Genomic DNA, 17750 nt, shown 5'->3' on the forward strand with positions numbered 1-17750 from the left:
TGGGTCTCACCGATACAATGGACTCTCTTTTTAATCTGTCACTGAAGAGGTGTACGGTCCCATGGGGTATGTTGCCAAGCAACCACAAGCCCCACCTACCGTTTGCAGTGGATTCACCTGAGCAGCGCTCACGTGACGGACTCTGAGGTTTCATCCAATCAAGAGTGCGCACAGGTGCTTCGAGATGAGAGTTTCGGAGGCGGAAACCTGCTGGTTCAGTAGACGAAAGCCTCTCCTTATAAATGTGTCTGTGCATTCGTACGTTTCTGGAGAATAGCTGAAGAAGAGTCAAGATATTTGTCAGGAGGGGCAGAGGAAAAATTAAACTTTTTAGAGGTGGGAGATGTGAGGAGACAGGACAGCCTGCCCGTGCGTAAAATGGATACTGCTCTGACCCTTTGAAGGATTGCTGTCACAGTTGTTGCAAGTGCTCCACCACTGAAGGAGAAGACACTGATCCGTCCTGTGGGTTCATATCTCTGCACAGTCAAGAGTTTATCATCTACTCTTGGTTTGGGTCGTTATTAGTGTCCTCGCCACCTGTTCTGTCTCAGGTAAGAGATCAAGAGAGCCTTTTTGGCGCATTGTTCACCCATGAATCACTGCTTTGGTTTGGTCTTTGGTTCTCACGACTCATTCAACCAGTTTTACAGCGAAGGTAAACATGGTTGCACTGGTTATTCACAGAATTAGTTGGTGAGAAGCTGTCTCACCAGTGGAAAAATGGTTATCAGAGAGGTGAATTCAATCACAATCAAAGCACATTCAAATTTAGAGAGGGCAGATCATGATATTCAAATAGAAAATAGGATTTGTGATGATTTGTGATACTAGGACTATGTTGTTGCAGAGTCGTATTTTATGACAGTAATGCAGACATTTTTAAAGGAATATTTTTATGTTTTTACCATAAATTGGAATGTAGAACATTAAGGAACCCTGTTCAAAGCACTTAGACAGCTGGTAAAATGACCTCACAGATGAAATTACATCTGTTATAATAATATTGGAGTACAACATCTTAACTACAGCTGAATTCTGACATTTGTACCCTCTTCCAGCTCCCTCCCCCAGTCCAAAGATGACAGAAAGGACCCCATGGTGGAAGGCATTCTTGCCAAAGAGGAAGACTGGAGGCTCAAAGGACACAGGTTCAACCAACCCTTTTGGCGCAGACTTTGACCCTTTTGCACAACGTCCTGAGAGGCCAAAAGACCCCTCAGAAGCATCCTCCAAGACCACTGGTGACCAGTCCCTGTCTCCACAAGAGTCCAACAAGAGCTCCAGCCTCCTCAGTGATGAGACCTACGACGACTCCCACCTGGAGTCGGTCTTCAACGAACAGACGTGTCGCAGAAACATGAAGGTGTCACGCTCAGGTCGATTTAAAGAGAAGAGGAAGGTGCGTTCGAGCCTTCCTATAGAGGAGAAAGACACAGAGAATGTGGCAGCGGGGAAAGAGGACAGTCGGTGATGGTGAGGAGTATATGAAGATGCCTGTTACATGAAGATGCTTGATTCTCTTGAGGCATATCAAGAGGTCTGCTGTATGTTGGTGATGATGAAGATGACAAGGAGCATTCAACTTTTAGCCCAATACTGCAGGAATGAGGTTATGTGGTAAACCTGCGATGCAGCTGTTTAAATAAGACAAAAAATATTGGAAAATTTGGACATTTGTTGATGGACTTGTGCCTGAAGGCCACAGAAACAATAAGTGACTTTAAAAATGGAATATTTATTTATTCCATGTGATGGTTATTGAGCCATTTTGCCAACAATATCCTACAAAAAATGCCCAAAAGAAAAGATCAAGTAGTAATGTAGTGAGCACTTCAGAGCCCCAAAATGAGGTTACTGCACCACAGTTTCCCTCTTTCATAAAGTGACCTACGATCCCAAAAACAAGTGCACATTCCTCAGAATACTTAAGAGAAGGTGTGATATGCTTCAGGAAAATATTGTTCATAAGATATTAACATGATTTCTGTAATAAGATTAATATATATTTGAATGAAGGATGCTCCTTTTTACAAATGCTTTTACAAAAATATTGATTCTAAAGGATTATTAGAAGGATGTTTATGAAGGTGTAAATAATTTAATATTATGTGTGAGGGGAAAATCTGCTATACTGGAAGACATTAAATAATAATTGTGAGCAGCTTTTAGTCAGATATACAAATGTACTTATGATGAGAAGGAGTAAACACTTGCTGGCTAAACGCACAAATAATTTGTATGAAGGATATTTTATACAACATAATAGGTCCTAAACAAAGCTACTGATATTGAGGTAAGAGGATAACATATCCAGCTGATGAGATATGGCCAAGATATGCTATGGAAGTCTGATCTGGTCTCTAATGTAGTTTGAGCAGTATGTAGGACTACTGTATTTTTGGCTCACCTGTGAATACTTAAATGAAGGCAAAAATCTGAGAAATAAATCTGATAACTGCTGCAATTGAGTACATGAGTGTGTTTTATAACCTTACCCAATCACAACCTACTCTCCAAAGCGATATGCCATGGAGGAAATTTACAGAAAAATGAGACATTTCACAGTTAAAACATTTTTAAAAATTCACATGAATTGAATTAACACATGAAACAAAAATGCCACAGACTCCTGTCAATCCTCCCGGCAGCTGTGTTGGTGCGTGGTTATCGCTGAACTGGAAAGTGGGCCTATTGTGTGATTATCACATTGTCTAAAAAAAGGCAGTTACGACGAATTAGTGCTATTTATAAAGTGTCTGCAGCGCGTGTCAAACCCAGGCCTAAATTATACTGGGAGGAGCACGCCTGTGTCACTGCATTCCTCTGTCACTGTTAAAAGTTTGAGGTGTGTGTGTGAGTGTGTGCCTCCAGCATTCATGTTTTACAACAGGGTTACGACTGATTCAAATTTGAAACATTAATGTCATACAGTTATCTATCAGCAGCTCGTTAATTATAATGCATTAAGTGAAACAGATAGTAGGTTCTTTGGATAATGACTTGTAATGTTATATTTTGAACACGAGGGGGCGATAATGTGCTAAAATCATACAGCCTGAAATTAAAATTGAGTAGAACTAAATTAAACTGAGTTGAAAAATCAATCAATGGAGTTACTGCGCAGACGCCAGCAGCAGTTTTCATGCATGCATAATTCTTAATTTACTCCACAGGTGTAATTTAAGGTAAGAGAAAGTTTCTTGGCAACTTCAGTGTGACTTGAGGGGATGACGAGCCAAGTGTCCTCCCACTCTCTCTCTCTCCATTGGCCCCCGGGTTGAGTGTGGGGCGGTAAGGTGTGGCCTTGAGCTGCTCGCCTCCTGCAGTGCGCTCTCAGGAAAATAAACCATAAACAACCAGAACCATAAAGAGACCATTGTGCAAGAGACCACAGTTACATGTTTGCAGCCTCTCCTATATGGACACAATTATGAAGTAAAAGTGAGACTTTCTGGAGGTCACTGCATGTGTTTACAGGAGCTTAATGTGTTGAAGTGTTGAAGTGGTTTCCCCATTTGACTAAAAATAACTTGCTCCGCTATGAGGAGCGCACTATGAGCCCGGTTTACTGCGCTCCTTCTCACTAAGGCTTTCCTTGCAAACAGGTGGATTTTCGTTACTTTCTGAAGGTAAGACAAACTACTATGGGCTAATTCACTGCTTTTAATCGTAATTTAATTAATAGACACGTGTATGTGACAGGTGGTTGTCCTTATTGCTACAAAACTGTGCCATGAAACACGTAAAAATAAGACAGCCTTCAACGAGGGCTGTTAACAGCTGATGAATTTGTTTGTTCGGGCACCATGGCGCATCAAGTGTACCTGGGTCTTGTTTCACAGCTTTTCTGTTGTAGTGGATGGGTATCAAGGTGGAGTTTTGTCCCCATAGTCTACTTTAAAGGACAAAAATAATACAGTATCTCATTTCTGGTTTTTCACAGTTAGTCTTTAGTGGGGTCAAACAAACAAACAGCCATGCCAGGAGAATAATAACGTTCATTTTAGTATATGTTTTGTGCACACCTAACAGAGAGAAATATACAAGAGTGATTGTTTTTTGTTTTGTTTGCATCGGCTTTAATTCTTCAGTGTTTGGGGTCCCACAGACCCCACTGCTGAAAGTGTAAAATTAATAGTAATGGTTGCATTAAACAATGTTTTCCTTTACATAGTTTTTTTCGTCAAGTTAACCTGAGCTTGCACATTTGATGAATATGACAGAATATGGAAATGGACATAAAGCGTTATTATTACACCAAATAACGAACTATTTAATGTTGTCTATATTATGCATGAACAAACCCTTTATTTGACAAAACTCATTCACAGACAAAGAAATATATAGTGTACATAGTGAGGTTACTTATTATTTTTGGTCTCAGAGGTTATAAATATTATGTTACACTGTAAAATTCTAATAACAGATATCCAAATAGACTTATTTGGGATGTGTAATACTGCTTAAAAAATACTGTCAACAACAGTCATAGATATAGAGTATATGAAAATCTATTGTATTTAATCATGTACCATGTACAGTTAGGGAGATCCCAAAAGCAGGTCATTTTCTGTAGCAGATATCTGCAACATGTTATTAGTTTGAAGTCATGTTTAGATGAAATTCCCAAAAAATTAGGTAAGGTCATGAAATATTGAGGTGATAAAACAAAGTTAAGTATGATTTTTTGAGCTGTTGAAGAGGGACTGGGGTCTCCAGAATAGAACAATAGGTAATAAAAGTTACACCCTCTCCGCTGAAGTTTCAGTAACCCCAAGTCACAGAGTCCCCGATGAGAACACAACCTCAACCGGGGCTCTTTGGTCTTATGCAATCTTTATGTATCTCTTTGACATAAAAAAGTGTGTGAATCACTTGTTCTGGCTGCAGCAGCTGCCAGTTCCAGCTGGTTGTCTGTGTCACATAAAATCTTCTTTGCTTCAGGAGGAACAACATGTTCTACAGGTCAAAGGAGAACAAACAACTGGTGCGAAAGGTGCATTACCACTCTGCTTCCCACCTGCTCTGCTAGAGCTCAGCTAACCAGTGGCCAACTTTGCCCCCCTTGAACGATCTACACTGGCAGTGTCACAGAGATGCTTGACACAGATATGAAGATAGAAATAGCCATGGTGGACAGTCTGCCAGCTGCATAGAGGGGAAGCATGAAGCATGAGATACATAGAGATTCAACAAAAACAGGTTCTGTTCTGTGTTTTATTAAATTGCTAAGGAGGAGCATGTGCAAATTCCACAGAGGACTGAATGCGCACAAACCTCAGGCTGTTTTCAGTCCCTCACAGACATGGAAGACAGCTCTTCAAGAATTTATGATGTCAAGTTGGGTGGAGGTCTCAGTGACTGTTTCTGTGGATCATATCAGCCAAGTTGCTTACAACAATGAAGGAGATTGAAGCGTGGAGACATAATCCTGGACATGAGCTGTTCTTGGAAAAATGTTAGTGGACACTGGTGCTTTTTCACTTTGTTTCAACATTCTGAGTACTTTGCCACTTTGCTGTTGTCAACAGAATCACAACATGTAACTTATATGTTCAGTATAATCAGAAAAAAAGAACAATGTGTGTGCACGCTGTAGCATTTTCCTGTGGAGTTTCCTTAATGTGTTTCTCATCCAGTTAGGACATAACTTCAGTAAAGGCCTTTGGTCATTGAGGGACTGAAGGATAGGGGTCTATTACTTTTCACACAACACTCACCATTGTTCTTTTCCCAAGTCCCTGCCACAGGGCATTGTGGGAAGACGAGGAGGACAGGGGGTGGGGTGGGGGATGTTTCAGATTTCTCTAGAGAGGATGGAGCGCTTGCTGTTTCCTGTTTTGTGCTGCACGGTGGTGAAAGCTCTTCCTGTCCAGGGAAGAGGGAAAGAGGTCATTGAATGCGCCTCTTTAAACAGTGGCAGCTTCTGACATGGAGGAAGAAAAAAACAAAAACAAACGAAGAAGAAGTTGGTCAGTGGCCGCAGTGCATTAAAAGGATGGCGACTGTGTTATAGTGTGTGCATTGTCTTCTACAGGTATCTGAGGCCTAGGCATGCCAGTCCCACCTCCTCCCCCTCCGCCTCCCCCAGGGCTCCCTCCCCCACCACCACCCAGCGCTGCCCTGCCACAGGTACCAAAGACTGTATGCTCTTCTCTAATTCTGTCTCCAACTCTCGCTCATACAATATTGCAAACACTTGCTTGTGTTCTTCTCACTGACCATCAACCAAACACCTGGAGGTTGTTTGCATTATTGATCGAGGTAGTGCACACACACACACACGCACGTACACACAGTAGGGCAGACAGCAGACTCTCAGTGGCACAAGAGTGTTATGTTTCCACTGCAGTCGCACAGTGTCCTCATGTTAAATGAGTTGCCTCCTCCACACTGCAGAGTTAACTAGTTTCTAAAGTCACAGGGCTTCTTAAAGTGGATGTGAATGAAACAATAAGGTTCCTGTGAATTTGTCTATATAACTAAAGGGTTTATTCTAACCTTCTGTTTCTTTTCCCCTTACATCCCTTTCTTTGTCTCATATCCATTAGCCTTATGCTTCCACTGCATCTTCTTGCTTTTGTTGTTTGTATCCTTGTTTATTAAAAGAGCTGAGGTGGAGGTGAGGTGACTTGTTTTGTAAAATTCAACCATAAATCTTTAAAATATATATATATTTAGTAGGGCAGCATCTAAGGATTATTTTCGTGAGCAATTAATATGTTGATTTGTTAAATTAATCATTGAATTGTACACTCTATAAAATATCAGAAAATATTGAAAAATAATCACACACTAAGATTGACTGTTGAAACTGGACCCATTTGAGTAAATATATGCTGCCAACGCAGCACTGGATTAACTTTACCAATGGCTTGTTTTGACTCAGCATGAGTGTTATTTTTATATCAGTGTTCGGTTATGTAACCAAACTACTATATGGATATTCTGACCCAGTGTTCGACGCAACAAGCTCAAGTTTTACCTTAAAAATGTCACAAATCTGTGGTTAGTTGTACAAATGGTTGTGCGCGATTAGTGCCTGGTTCTGCTCGAGGTTTCTCTGTTAAAGGGGAGTTTTTCCTTGCCGCTGTCTAGACCTGCTCTATCACAGTAATTTTTAGCGTGCAGCACAATATCAAATAGCTTGATTTGTCTGACCAACAGTACAAAAACTCAAAAGTATTCAATTTCCAGTGATACAAGATGAAGAAAAGCAGCATTTCATTACACTCGAGAAGCTGGAGTCAGCAAATGTTACTGCAATTACATAAATACATTTTTGCTTTATAACAGATATTTATTATCAAAATAGTTGGTGATTAATTTTCTGTCAATTAATCGATTAATCAATTAATGTTTTCTAAAACTGAAAATGAGGGGTAATGATTGTGCTGTGGTGGACAGTCTAGATGAAATAATATATTCTATTGTGAAAACACTGGTCAACATTTTTTAAAAGTGCTGTTCTACTCTGTGTGTGGCAGTGTCCATTGGAACCTCCTAAGCTCCAGTCTGGTGGAGGAGGAGGTGGAAGAAATGCCCTGTTGTCCGACATCCAGAAAGGAACCAGGCTCAGGAAAGTCACTCATGTCAACGACCGCAGTGCCCCCGCCGTTGATAGTAAGAGGAAAAAACTTCACCACCCTACAAGCACACAGACACAGACATGCTCAATCTGTGTCAAGACAATGCGTCTAGTCAGAGTGAGGAATATGGGAAGGGAGATTCAATAATGTGTAAAGGAGGAAAGAAATTGAGGGAAGAGGGAGAAAAACAAGAGGGGAGAGACAGTCTTAAGTTGTGTAGTTCAATGGAAGTGTGTTGTTTCTCTCTGGGCTATATTTGAGCATAGACACACATACACACGTTTACACACCAAGAGCACACTTCAGGAAGTAATGCCCTATAGCAGATAAGGATGCAAGCAGTATAGGAAACCACTGTATACACAATAGCCAAGACACACATTGTATCCATACTACACTGAACAAAAAAGACTGCAAAATTATACAATATGCTGATTTGCTTTTAAATGATTTAACAGACGTTCACATATTTTATTATGTTTTATGTATTCAGTCACAAACATTTGAATCACACTATAGTGTCTGTAATGGTAAAAGGCTTTGTATGAGTTTCAATCAAAAACCACCTCATATAGGACATATTGGGTGCCAGGGTATGATAGAAAATATTAAGGGTATGTTCAGTTAGTCAATGAATTAACCCTTATATACTGTTCAGGGTCAGATTTTACCCATTTATTTATTTGAGAGCAGTAAAAACACCCTAAATACTTTTTTTATTTTAGCTTGAAATTTGATGACTTCTCCTAATGTGACCTTGAATATACAAAAATGTTTCAATTTTTAAAAACATTTGTGTGCAGCTGACACACATTTGTTGCATTCTTCACATTTACTATACTTCATTGAACTTATGTTCCCCTGTTTTATGTAACATAGGACCATTATATAGTGTGATTGTAAATATTTGTTCTCCATAAACAAAAACGTAAAAGCTAATAAACTCTCTCTATTCTCATTAATCACACATTTATCTGTGGCTGATAAGGTATTCATGAATGATTTGTTGTGCAGAAATTTGGTATGGAGAATAATTATGAGGGATACTGTGAAGGGTCTGAATATGAACAGTATGTGAAGGTTAACTTAACCAATGTGCCCATTGGCTAGTAGTTATAAGTGGCAATGTCGGTTACATGTATGGATCCATGCCAGTTGGAATAGTCTTCTCTCTTTTGTGAAAAGGTGTGTAGTTGGCCCTCCGGGAGCTCAGGTAATTTGGGTGGTGCAAAATGTATTCATGTTCCGGCCTGAAACTGTGCTTCTAAAGCCTTTAAAGAACAACATTCTCACGAAAATGAAAGCTAACACCTGACTTTGTAATTTTGACTAAATGGCCACTGACATCCTTGAAATTAAAGCTCACTTGTAATGTGTGTGTGTGTATGTGTGTTGTTCCCCAGACATCAAGGCTAGCACTGGAGATGTGTCCAGCAGTGTTGGTGCTTCTCAGGGCTCATCAGGAGGGATGGCACCTGTGGGACCCTCTTTGGGTGGGCTCTTTGCTGGAGGGTTTCCCACTCTGAAGCCTATAGGTCAAAGAGACTTATCAGGCAAGACCCCAGGTTGGTAAATTCTTAAGATCTTACTAGATTTCTGTATTTTGTGTCTATTTTGTGGTCTTTTCTGAATTTTTCTCTCCTCTTCTGTGTGTTGAAGTGACGCGTTCGAGCTCCTCAGCCTCCCTGAAGCCGCTGTGGAACCCGCCCATATCAGCAGACTCTGAGCCTCACAGGACGACGGAGCGAGAAAGCGTCGCCTACCGTCCGCTCGCTCCCTCGTCCTCTGCCCCTCCCTCCCCCTCTCACAGCAGCAGGCACCCACCTTCTTTCCCTGCTTCCCCTCCCCCTCCGCCTCCACCTGCCCCTCCCTCTGGTCCTCCCCCACCTCCCCCACCTCAAGCCTTCCAGGACCGGCCTGCCAACAAGCCTCCACCTCTCCCGTCCTGCCCTCCCCCTCCGCCTCCATCCATGGTCACAAAGCCCACCTGGCTCCCCATCCAGCACCCCCACCACACCTCCATCTCCCAGCCCTCTACTCCTCCTCCTCCTCCTCCACCTCACATATCTCCCTCCTGTGTCCCAGGGGACCGTTCCTCGGGTTGCTTCTACCCTCCACTCCCCTCCCCAGTCCACTCTGAACCTTCTAGGTTCCCCATCCTGCGGGACAGCCCTATTGGACCTCCTCCCCCGCCTCCTCCTCCCCCTCTACCTGCTTCTTTCACCCCCAGCGGCCCAACCACCCTCCCCCCTCCTCCGCCCAAGTTGGCCCCAGTGCCCTCCCCAACCATGCGCTCTCTGCCACCCTCATACCCCTGGAACGCCCCCACCCGGCGGCCACCTGCTGTGCCCAGAAGTGCAGGTAGGTGAACACCAAAACTGTTCCTCTTATTTCATCAATCTGCATTATTCATTCTGGTAAAAAGAGAGAGGCTGCAACCAAAAGAACTTCCTGTCATATTTTTGGCAGAATGGAGAGACCTTTCCAAGGCCTCCAAAGGATTTTCACCTTCAAACACAATGCACAGCCATCAGCAGTAAGATGGAGACAGGGATGACGCAAAAAATACAAGGACAAGAGAGATGGCTCATTTCAAATCAATAGATGATGTTTTTTCATCTCATCATGAGCTGGACAGAGCTCAGGGACATTAAACTAAAATATAGTCTGGCTTAAACTGGAAAGAAACTTTGCAGAGGACGGGATGTGATGTAGACATTGTTTTCAGCTCACTCATCTGAGCGTTTCTAACAACAGCATAATTTTAAATAATCTATTGTAAACATACATGTTGTAAAAATGTACAAATAGCATGGTTTGTTTATGACACAGTATAATCATTGTGCATGTTGTCTTACATTACTAATTATAGAAAATTTGATAAAGACGTCACACATAGTACTATGTAAATGGACTACACTCATATAATGCCTTTATAGTCTTCCAACCACAAAGCACTTTACACTGCATGCCAACATTCACCCACACAATCATACACTGATGGTAGGGGCTGCCATGCAAAGTGCCAACCTGCTCATCAGGAGGACTATCTAATGCATTCACACACATACCCTTGGCACAGCCTTCGGGAGCAATTTGGGGTTCAGTATCTTGCTTCAGTATCCACTTCAACATGGAGGAGCTGGGAATCAAACTGCTGATCTTCCGATTGGTGGACAACCTGCTCTACCTCTGAGCCACAGTTGCCCAGAGATAAACAACGAAAAAAACAGTAGTAGAAAGATATGTAGTAATTGCTGGCTCTGCTGCTAGCTCTTTATGTGACTGAAACTTTCAAACAAGTAGTGGTTTAAAACTGTGGCATCTGCTACAGCTAGTCATTAAAGAAAGCATGTGTTGTGAAACCCTCTAGTTTTTTAGCAATGTATCCAAATCAACACTTGTGGAAAAAAAGTGTGAGTGTGGCTTGGCAGTCTCAGTTGGGATTAGACACCAGCATATCAGATTTAGATCTATTTTTCATGTTGACGATCATATTGCTGATAACTGACAGGTTGTCTTGTCTCCTGTGTTAACAGGTGTTGGTCGTCTGGCTCCTCCTCCAGCTCCTCCGGCACGCTCCCCCACCACCGAGCTGTCCAGCCGCATTCCTCCCCCTCCACCCCCTCCACTGCCCCCATCCAGTCTCAGGAATGGACACCTGCACAGTCTGGGTGAGACTGACTTTTTACAATAAAGTAATTTAGTTATTCAGATGACATGAAGACCAGCAAACAGCAGCAGGAAAAATAAGTATCTAGATCATTATTAGTACACTTTAGTGTCTTTCCAACACCCCTGTGATGGTAGAATATGTTTGTAAGGGTGAAGGAAAGACAGTTTGGGGCTGTTGATGAAAGCTGTTCTACCTGGAGAGGAGAGGAACACCTTGAGTAACATTTATCATTTGAAAATGAGGAGAAAATGCCAGCCTCTAATCTTCATCTTCGCTCTAACCCTGCAGACGACTTTGAATCCAAGTTCCAGTTCCACCCTGTAGAAGACTTACCCCCTCCCGATGAATTCAAGCCTTTCCCTCGGATCTACCCCAGCAAAGAAAACAGAGGTAGTAGCAGCTCAGTACATTTGCTAGTCTCATCTACTGGGTTGTCTTTTTCTTCATCTTTCCTCTCTCTTATTACAGTGAACCCCAAACCACCTGGGATCAGGACACACCTCCGATGAGTCAGAGCCTTGCCCTGTTCCCACACTCATCAAGCACTTCAATCTTCCTCCTCCTCTTCTCTGGATATGAAGATGGGAGGTTAATGACAATACAACGACAGCCAAGGACTTTGTTTAGTTTGGATGCAGGCTGTGTGTGTGTGTGTGTGTGTGTGTGTTTGTGTGTGTGTTTGTGCGTACATGTGAGTGTCAAACTGTGTCCCGCCTTATACTGACAATGTGACCTCTGATCTTTTCCAGTGTGGAATGTTTTGAATGTGTGTGAGAGGAGGGCTCTCCCTACTCATAAACTACATACAGTCTCTCCACACACACACACACACATGCACACTCCAGGGACAGTGTCTTCCAGTAGCTATATTTAACATGACTCTTGACACAGTTTGTAACAGCTTCAGTATTTCTATACAGTGTAGAAGCACTTTTAAAGTCCTGATATAACTCAGAAACATTCTTAAACACAGATTATGGCTGGTAAAGCAATTTTCCTCCCCTGAACAAGGAGATACTCCTTAACAATCTGTATAAATGTTTGATATTTTCCAATAATGCTACCTTTTTAAATTAATGCTTCAGTGCTTGAGCGAGACTATCCTTGCAAGAAGTTGTGTCTGTTTTCCTCTGTTTTGGGATTCTATATGGCCAACACTCGCAAGATGTTGTTGTTTGGCTGGTTTGCAACAAGTAAGCCTCATCTTCAGTTTAAACCTAAGAAATTTGCAGGTGAACTCTTGTTAAGTATTTACTTACACAGCATACAACCCTCAGGGTTTCATAAATCCATATACATACTGTATTCCTCTCCTGTGTTTATGTGATTATTTTACAAGAATCTATAAAAGTGTAACAGAAATGCAACATGAAGATCACTGACATTATGAGGATTATGGGAATGCATTTGTGTCTTTTCTAAATTGATAATTAATGAGGTATACTGTTTCCTCTCTCCTAACACCTGTAAAGACAGTGCCACCTGCTGGTTCAATGTGTAAAATATTGCAAGGTGCAACCACCAAATAAACCACAGTATTTTGAATTTGTTTTAAAAAAGTTGACGCAGTCACTTTATTGATCACATTTTCTTTAAGATGATTGAAATGAATATGCAGATCTGTCCTGCACAGAGCTGTCATTTGCTAATTGAGTTGAGTCTTGATGTCTTTACATGAAAGAAGTCTAGCCCGAAGTTACAGAAACAGGACAGTCGAGATTCTAGTCAGCACTGTGGGAACATTTTCTGGTTTGAAACACATGTACAATATCTGAAAACAGCCTCCAGTACATTGTTAAAGATGTACTGGTACATTAATTTCTTTTGTCCTTTCAGATGAGTCTTCTCTGGATTATATCTTGTAGATAGAGTTGTTCATTATTACCAAAATTTTAATTGTCTAAGATGTAAGAAGACCAGCTTTAGACTCAATGTTAGTCAATGTGTGAGTGGATTCAACATCAGAATAAAACTACACTTCATGTAGCGGGATATAGCTGAACAATATATCCTTTCAGCATTCATATTTCAGTGTATGCGTGTGCAGTGTTCCTTTCTCACGGACATTTTGACTTTTCAAACACAGGTGTCACTTACAACACTAATAATAGCCTCAGTTTTATGCATACTGACTTCCTGGGAGCACTTAAATAGAGCAAAATTATGTTATTAATTACACCTGCTTTTCCCGCATTGACAAGTCACCATGTCTGCCATAAAGTACTCTCTTTCTTTCCAAATGCACTTATAAAAGTTAAACATTTTGTAAAGGAAACAAACATTGCATTTCACTTAAGGGGAATTTCACCTCCAAATTTAGCAACAGTAATGCTCTACCTGCCCACATGATGTGCTGTCAGTACAGGCATTCATTCCTTTGCTGTTACGTCAGCATATTCTTGAAAAGTTACATGGTCTAATTCGCTTGAATGTAAATGTGCTAAAAGGTTTTTAAATTTCTAAAGTTAGAAATGTCAAGGGGATCTTGGTCCCAAAAGGAGCAAATCTGGCAGTTTGCCATTCACGAGCTCCTGTAGAAGTAAACACACACAAATGCAAAGATCTACTAAAGTGAAATATCACTAAAAGAGCCAGATAAACAAAAATTGTCTCAAAGCCCACCACATAAATCTTCACAGAGGATGGGTTTAAGAGTCACTTGCCACACAAACACAATTCTTCTGTAAAGCTAAGATGTTCAGTTAACCTGAGAGAATCCTCCCAATAAAACTCAAAGTGTTTCCACCACAGATCAATGAAAACTGGAAGACACTGGACGAGTGAGTGAGTGAGTAGCAGGACAGGAAGTGGCTTTAAAGTTCATCATGTTTGTAAGTAAACTCTCTGGAGGATATGAAGCCATCGTTGTTCTTATCTTCTCTGGCAAAAATATCTTTCATCATGTTCTCGTGCAGGGTGTCGTTGGGAGGGTAGCCGTAACGCTCAAACTCCTTCTTCAGGTATTCTTTCACCTGGCAGGGAGAGAGCAGGAAATAATTGGGAAAGACTGGCTGAAAAAAGAAAAACACAGACTGAAGCAACAAAAATATGATTAATAATAAGAAAAAGGCAGAAATTGAAGCCCATTTCTAGTTCCATTCTTTACATGATACAGAAAGTCTAAAGTGAGACACTAAATAGAAATGACCTCAGGTTACAGTTTGGGCCAAATTATAGTGTAAATATCTTAATATAACCATATTGTATCTTCACTAAAAAATAATATACCTGCATTGTAAAATGCAAGCTATACAATAACTTAAGCTGGCTACTTGAATCCTCGGCTACACAGAGATCCAAAGAGCTCATATTTTTTTGTTTTTGAGAATCATTTTACATAAAATTCTATCACCACAGTATTTACACCATCACAATATTAACATTTTTGATGTGCTTTATGTTCTAATTTCTTGACACCTGACACATTGTCTGATTTAACTGTTATGAACTGATTTTGATGACTGACAGTCTGATGGGCTCTGATTGGTCTGTTTCAACTGCAATTACATAACAGAAATTATGATGGGAAGGGAAGCATAACTGTTTATGATTTGCACCATTTTTTATACCAAGATATAATCTTTATTTGACTTTATCCAACAACAGTTCAACATATTTTTCTGAATAAATTCAGGTAGGGAAAGCAGCCCAGTAATGAGGGGTCATGATTAGACATTGCTTGGTTACAAAGTGTCACAAGCCATCAAGGTCAGAAACCAGTGGTCAATTCATCTCTTATAAAGTTTAAGTTACATAGATGTTACCTCTGGTTATTGTGGTTTTGGTCTACTTTTTCATATGTAGTTATTCCACTTATTTTCTGATCTTTATAAATGGTGTGTTTAGCTTTTTCTTGTTTTATTGATCAATGTGATTTTTAATTATTGTTTTATTGTTACTGTTGTTGTGTGCACCCCAGCAAGACTAGTGAGCATTTAGTGGAAGTTAATGGGGATCCAACTAAAGTATAAAGAATAAAGAAAGTGTTTTGTTGAATAAATCACAATGCAGTCCTGGTCTGCACCTCGTTCCTGGAGAGCTTCCAGTCATCGTTGAGGTCCATCTCTTGGAAGGACTCGTGCGACCTCGGTCCGTTTCTGATCTCAAGCACCTCGATGATGAAGGTCAAGGTGCTTTCAGGAGGGATTTTACCTGACCATGGACAAGACCACAGGGCAAGAGGTCAACTAAAACTGAGACCTGATATCACCTGCAGTTTCTATAAGCATGCTTCAGCATAGAGAAACAGTAGGCTTGGTTAGAGCTACAGAAATGGTACTTCTGTGAGTAAATAAGTTATAAAGCATTGTGTGAGTGTTAATGACAAAACTGCATTAGTAGTCATTTGAAGTCATTCAGGTTTCTGTTGTCATGGCAAAGGTTAGTTAGGTGCAGGAAGGTTCGATGTTATTGGTTGGAGTGGTGTGTGCTTACCAGGACAAAGCTTAGTATTGTTCACATGCTCCATGTTGACATAAAGCGGACTAGTATTACTGACTGAAACCTTCATTCATTGTGGGAGTCCTAGAGAGCCAATCAAAACAATGCAATTTTACATACAAACATGCAGAATATAAATAACACATTCTGTAAAACCACATGCTTTTATAAGAAGATAGTGTCATGTACCTTTAGGGAAGGATACAGTGACCTTTACATGCATGTGTAAAAGCTTCAATACCTTTCCCTTCCTTCCCATAGGCCAGAGCTGGAGGTACGATGAGCTTCCTCTTCTCTCCAGCGCACATGTCCTGCAGGCCTTTATCCCAGCCTCTGATCACTTCCTTGATGCCAAGTGTAAACCACACTGCCAGCTTGTCACCATGGCCTCGACTGGTGGACAGACAGAGCGGAGTGTTACAGGTATGGAAAAGGAAATACTGCAAAACCCCTGTTGCTGACTGTTCCAACACTTTGCAATGCAAATAATATCTAGTCATTATTTTTTAATGTTAACTTTATGGCATCAAACATATTTTCGAATTAAAATAACTTTTAATTTCTGTCTGTGGTTGTTATTATAATATTGAGAGATATAATATTAGATAACATGAGAAGAAAAGTCAAGAATTCGTACCAAGTATTTTCTTACAATACTGATGTTAAACTCAGAAATTAAAGAGTCAGTTCACCTAAATCACACACACACAAAAAACATATTTTTTCACTTTCCCTTCAAGCCATACTGATAGTCTAAACTTTATGTGCCAACATTTTGATATACTATGTCTCTGACACTTTTTATGTTGTGTAATTCTGTTTATCTTGTCTTGGGATTTTGGATGTCCTTGTATGAGCTTTTAGCTTCCTACTTCTCCTTAATCTGTCAATTATTTTCTTGATTAATCGATTAGTTGTTTGGTCTATAAAATGTCAGAAAATGGTGAAAAATCTCAGTTTCCCAACCTTAAAAGGACATCCTTAATATCTCCTTTTGTCCTAACAAACAGTCCACAACCTAAATATATTCAGTTTACTATACAGAAAACGAAATAAACCAGAAAATATTCACATTTGAGAAGCTGGAATAATTTGGACATATTTTTCTTAAAAAATGACTGATTATCAAAATAGTTGGCGATTAAATCAATAGTTGGCAACTTATCGATTAGTTGACTAATCATTGCAGGTCTAATGCAAACATATAAATTAACAAATAGACATCTGTGGTACCCCAGTAAAATGCAGGTGAATGTTGTTTGTAGTACTTAAAGAACTGAAAATATACACGTGAAAAAAATCAGTGTTAAATTTAAAAAATTGAGAGATGGATATCTTAAAACCTCAGCACATAAAAGCAAAGATATCCGCATGGTTAGACATCACTATAAGTATGAGAGATAATATGTCCTCTTGTAGTTTGGGTGAACTGGCCCTTTAAAAAGTTTTTCTTTTTTTCACGTGACCCTCTCCTCCTGTAGGCAGTAACCAAGGTGATACATTACAACTATAACAGCTGTTTTCAAGTGTAGATAACAGAAAATATCTTCCACTTTATATCTTTCATTATTGACAGTGCAAAACCACCAGGAGTGAGAAATTAACTTCAACTATCTTACCTGAAATTAGCATTAATTTCAAAGACTGTTAGACATCAAACATACATACGTGGAGTGAAACATGGTCCCATTCTCTAAATATCCCTCATGATGCACCAGCAGAATGTCTCCATACTTGGATTTTCGGTGACAGAGAAAAGGTCTGTGCATGACTTCTATCTGCACCTCAGCTTCAGGCAGCTTCCCGCCGCTGACAGACAGCAGCAGGGAGGAGGAGAGCCAGCTCAGCACAGTCAGCAACATGCCGACACACTTAACTCTCCGGACAAACAGCAGGACGAATAGACAAAGTTTCTAACAAATGTGCAGAACAAGCAACAAAGCTTGCAGTTGCCCCCCTACGTACGTGGCAGGGACGTTTCATCATACAAGTTGTTGCAGGAAGTCCTCCTTTGATTGGCTGCTTCCTCCTCATAAACCCCA

At 40.5% G+C, this 17750-nt stretch overlaps 3 protein-coding genes across 4 annotated transcripts; 2 read left to right on the forward strand and 1 right to left on the reverse strand.

Annotated features, from left to right (window-relative positions):
* The first annotated feature begins 153 nt into the window (after positions 1-153).
* Positions 154-2467, forward strand: LOC137198227 (proline-rich protein 15). Its single transcript, XM_067611916.1, has 2 exons — positions 154-554; positions 1062-2467. Exon 2 carries the CDS (start codon positions 1082-1084, stop codon positions 1472-1474), a length of 393 nt encoding a protein of 130 aa, XP_067468017.1. The 5' UTR covers positions 154-554; positions 1062-1081; the 3' UTR covers positions 1475-2467.
* An 849-nt stretch (positions 2468-3316) lies between these two features.
* Positions 3317-12724, forward strand: wipf3 (WAS/WASL interacting protein family member 3). Of its 2 annotated transcripts, XM_067611281.1 has the most exons (9): positions 3317-3632; positions 4948-5461; positions 6041-6135; positions 7491-7626; positions 8996-9157; positions 9252-9953; positions 11132-11266; positions 11557-11658; positions 11737-12724. In XM_067611281.1, the coding sequence occupies exons 3-9, from the start codon at positions 6058-6060 to the stop codon at positions 11775-11777; spliced, it is 1356 nt and encodes a 451-aa protein (XP_067467382.1). In that variant the 5' UTR covers positions 3317-3632; positions 4948-5461; positions 6041-6057; the 3' UTR covers positions 11778-12724. The 2 variants fall into 2 exon arrangements, with proteins under 2 accessions (XP_067467382.1, XP_067467381.1); XM_067611280.1 differs by lacking the exon at positions 4948-5461.
* Positions 12725-12806: 82 nt separating this feature from the next.
* On the reverse strand, positions 12807-17702 carry LOC137197829 (peptidyl-prolyl cis-trans isomerase FKBP14-like). Its single transcript, XM_067611282.1, has 4 exons — positions 17377-17702; positions 15950-16101; positions 15293-15420; positions 12807-14240 (listed from the first exon to the last, which is right to left on the reverse strand). The coding sequence occupies exons 1-4, from the start codon at positions 17568-17570 to the stop codon at positions 14082-14084; spliced, it is 633 nt and encodes a 210-aa protein (XP_067467383.1). The 5' UTR covers positions 17571-17702; the 3' UTR covers positions 12807-14081.
* Positions 17703-17750: the final 48 nt, after the last annotated feature.

This window comes from Thunnus thynnus, chromosome 15 (genome assembly GCF_963924715.1).
Source record: "Thunnus thynnus chromosome 15, fThuThy2.1, whole genome shotgun sequence".
NCBI lineage: Eukaryota > Metazoa > Chordata > Actinopteri > Scombriformes > Scombridae > Thunnus > Thunnus thynnus.

What these genes read in the sequence shown, in the direction of transcription:
- LOC137198227 (XM_067611916.1), top strand. Translation starts at nt 1,082, where the DNA reads ATGACAGAAAGGACCCCATGGTGGAAGGCATTCTTGCCAAAGAGGAAG.
- wipf3 (XM_067611281.1), top strand. Translation starts at nt 6,058, where the DNA reads ATGCCAGTCCCACCTCCTCCCCCTCCGCCTCCCCCAGGGCTCCCTCCC. An exon ending in TGCTGTGCCCAGAAGTGCAG is followed by an intron (nt 9,954 to 11,131) that starts GTAGGTGAACAC and finishes CTGTGTTAACAG; the next exon opens with GTGTTGGTCGTCTGGCTCCT. An exon ending in TGGACACCTGCACAGTCTGG is followed by an intron (nt 11,267 to 11,556) that starts GTGAGACTGACT and finishes CTAACCCTGCAG; the next exon opens with ACGACTTTGAATCCAAGTTC.
- LOC137197829 (XM_067611282.1), bottom strand. Translation starts at nt 17,570, where the DNA reads ATGTTGCTGACTGTGCTGAGCTGGCTCTCCTCCTCCCTGCTGCTGTCT. An exon ending in CTATGGGAAGGAAGGGAAAG is followed by an intron (nt 15,421 to 15,949) that starts GTATTGAAGCTT and finishes GTCCATGGTCAG; the next exon opens with GTAAAATCCCTCCTGAAAGC. An exon ending in GGAAGCTCTCCAGGAACGAG is followed by an intron (nt 14,241 to 15,292) that starts GTGCAGACCAGG and finishes TCTCCCTGCCAG; the next exon opens with GTGAAAGAATACCTGAAGAA.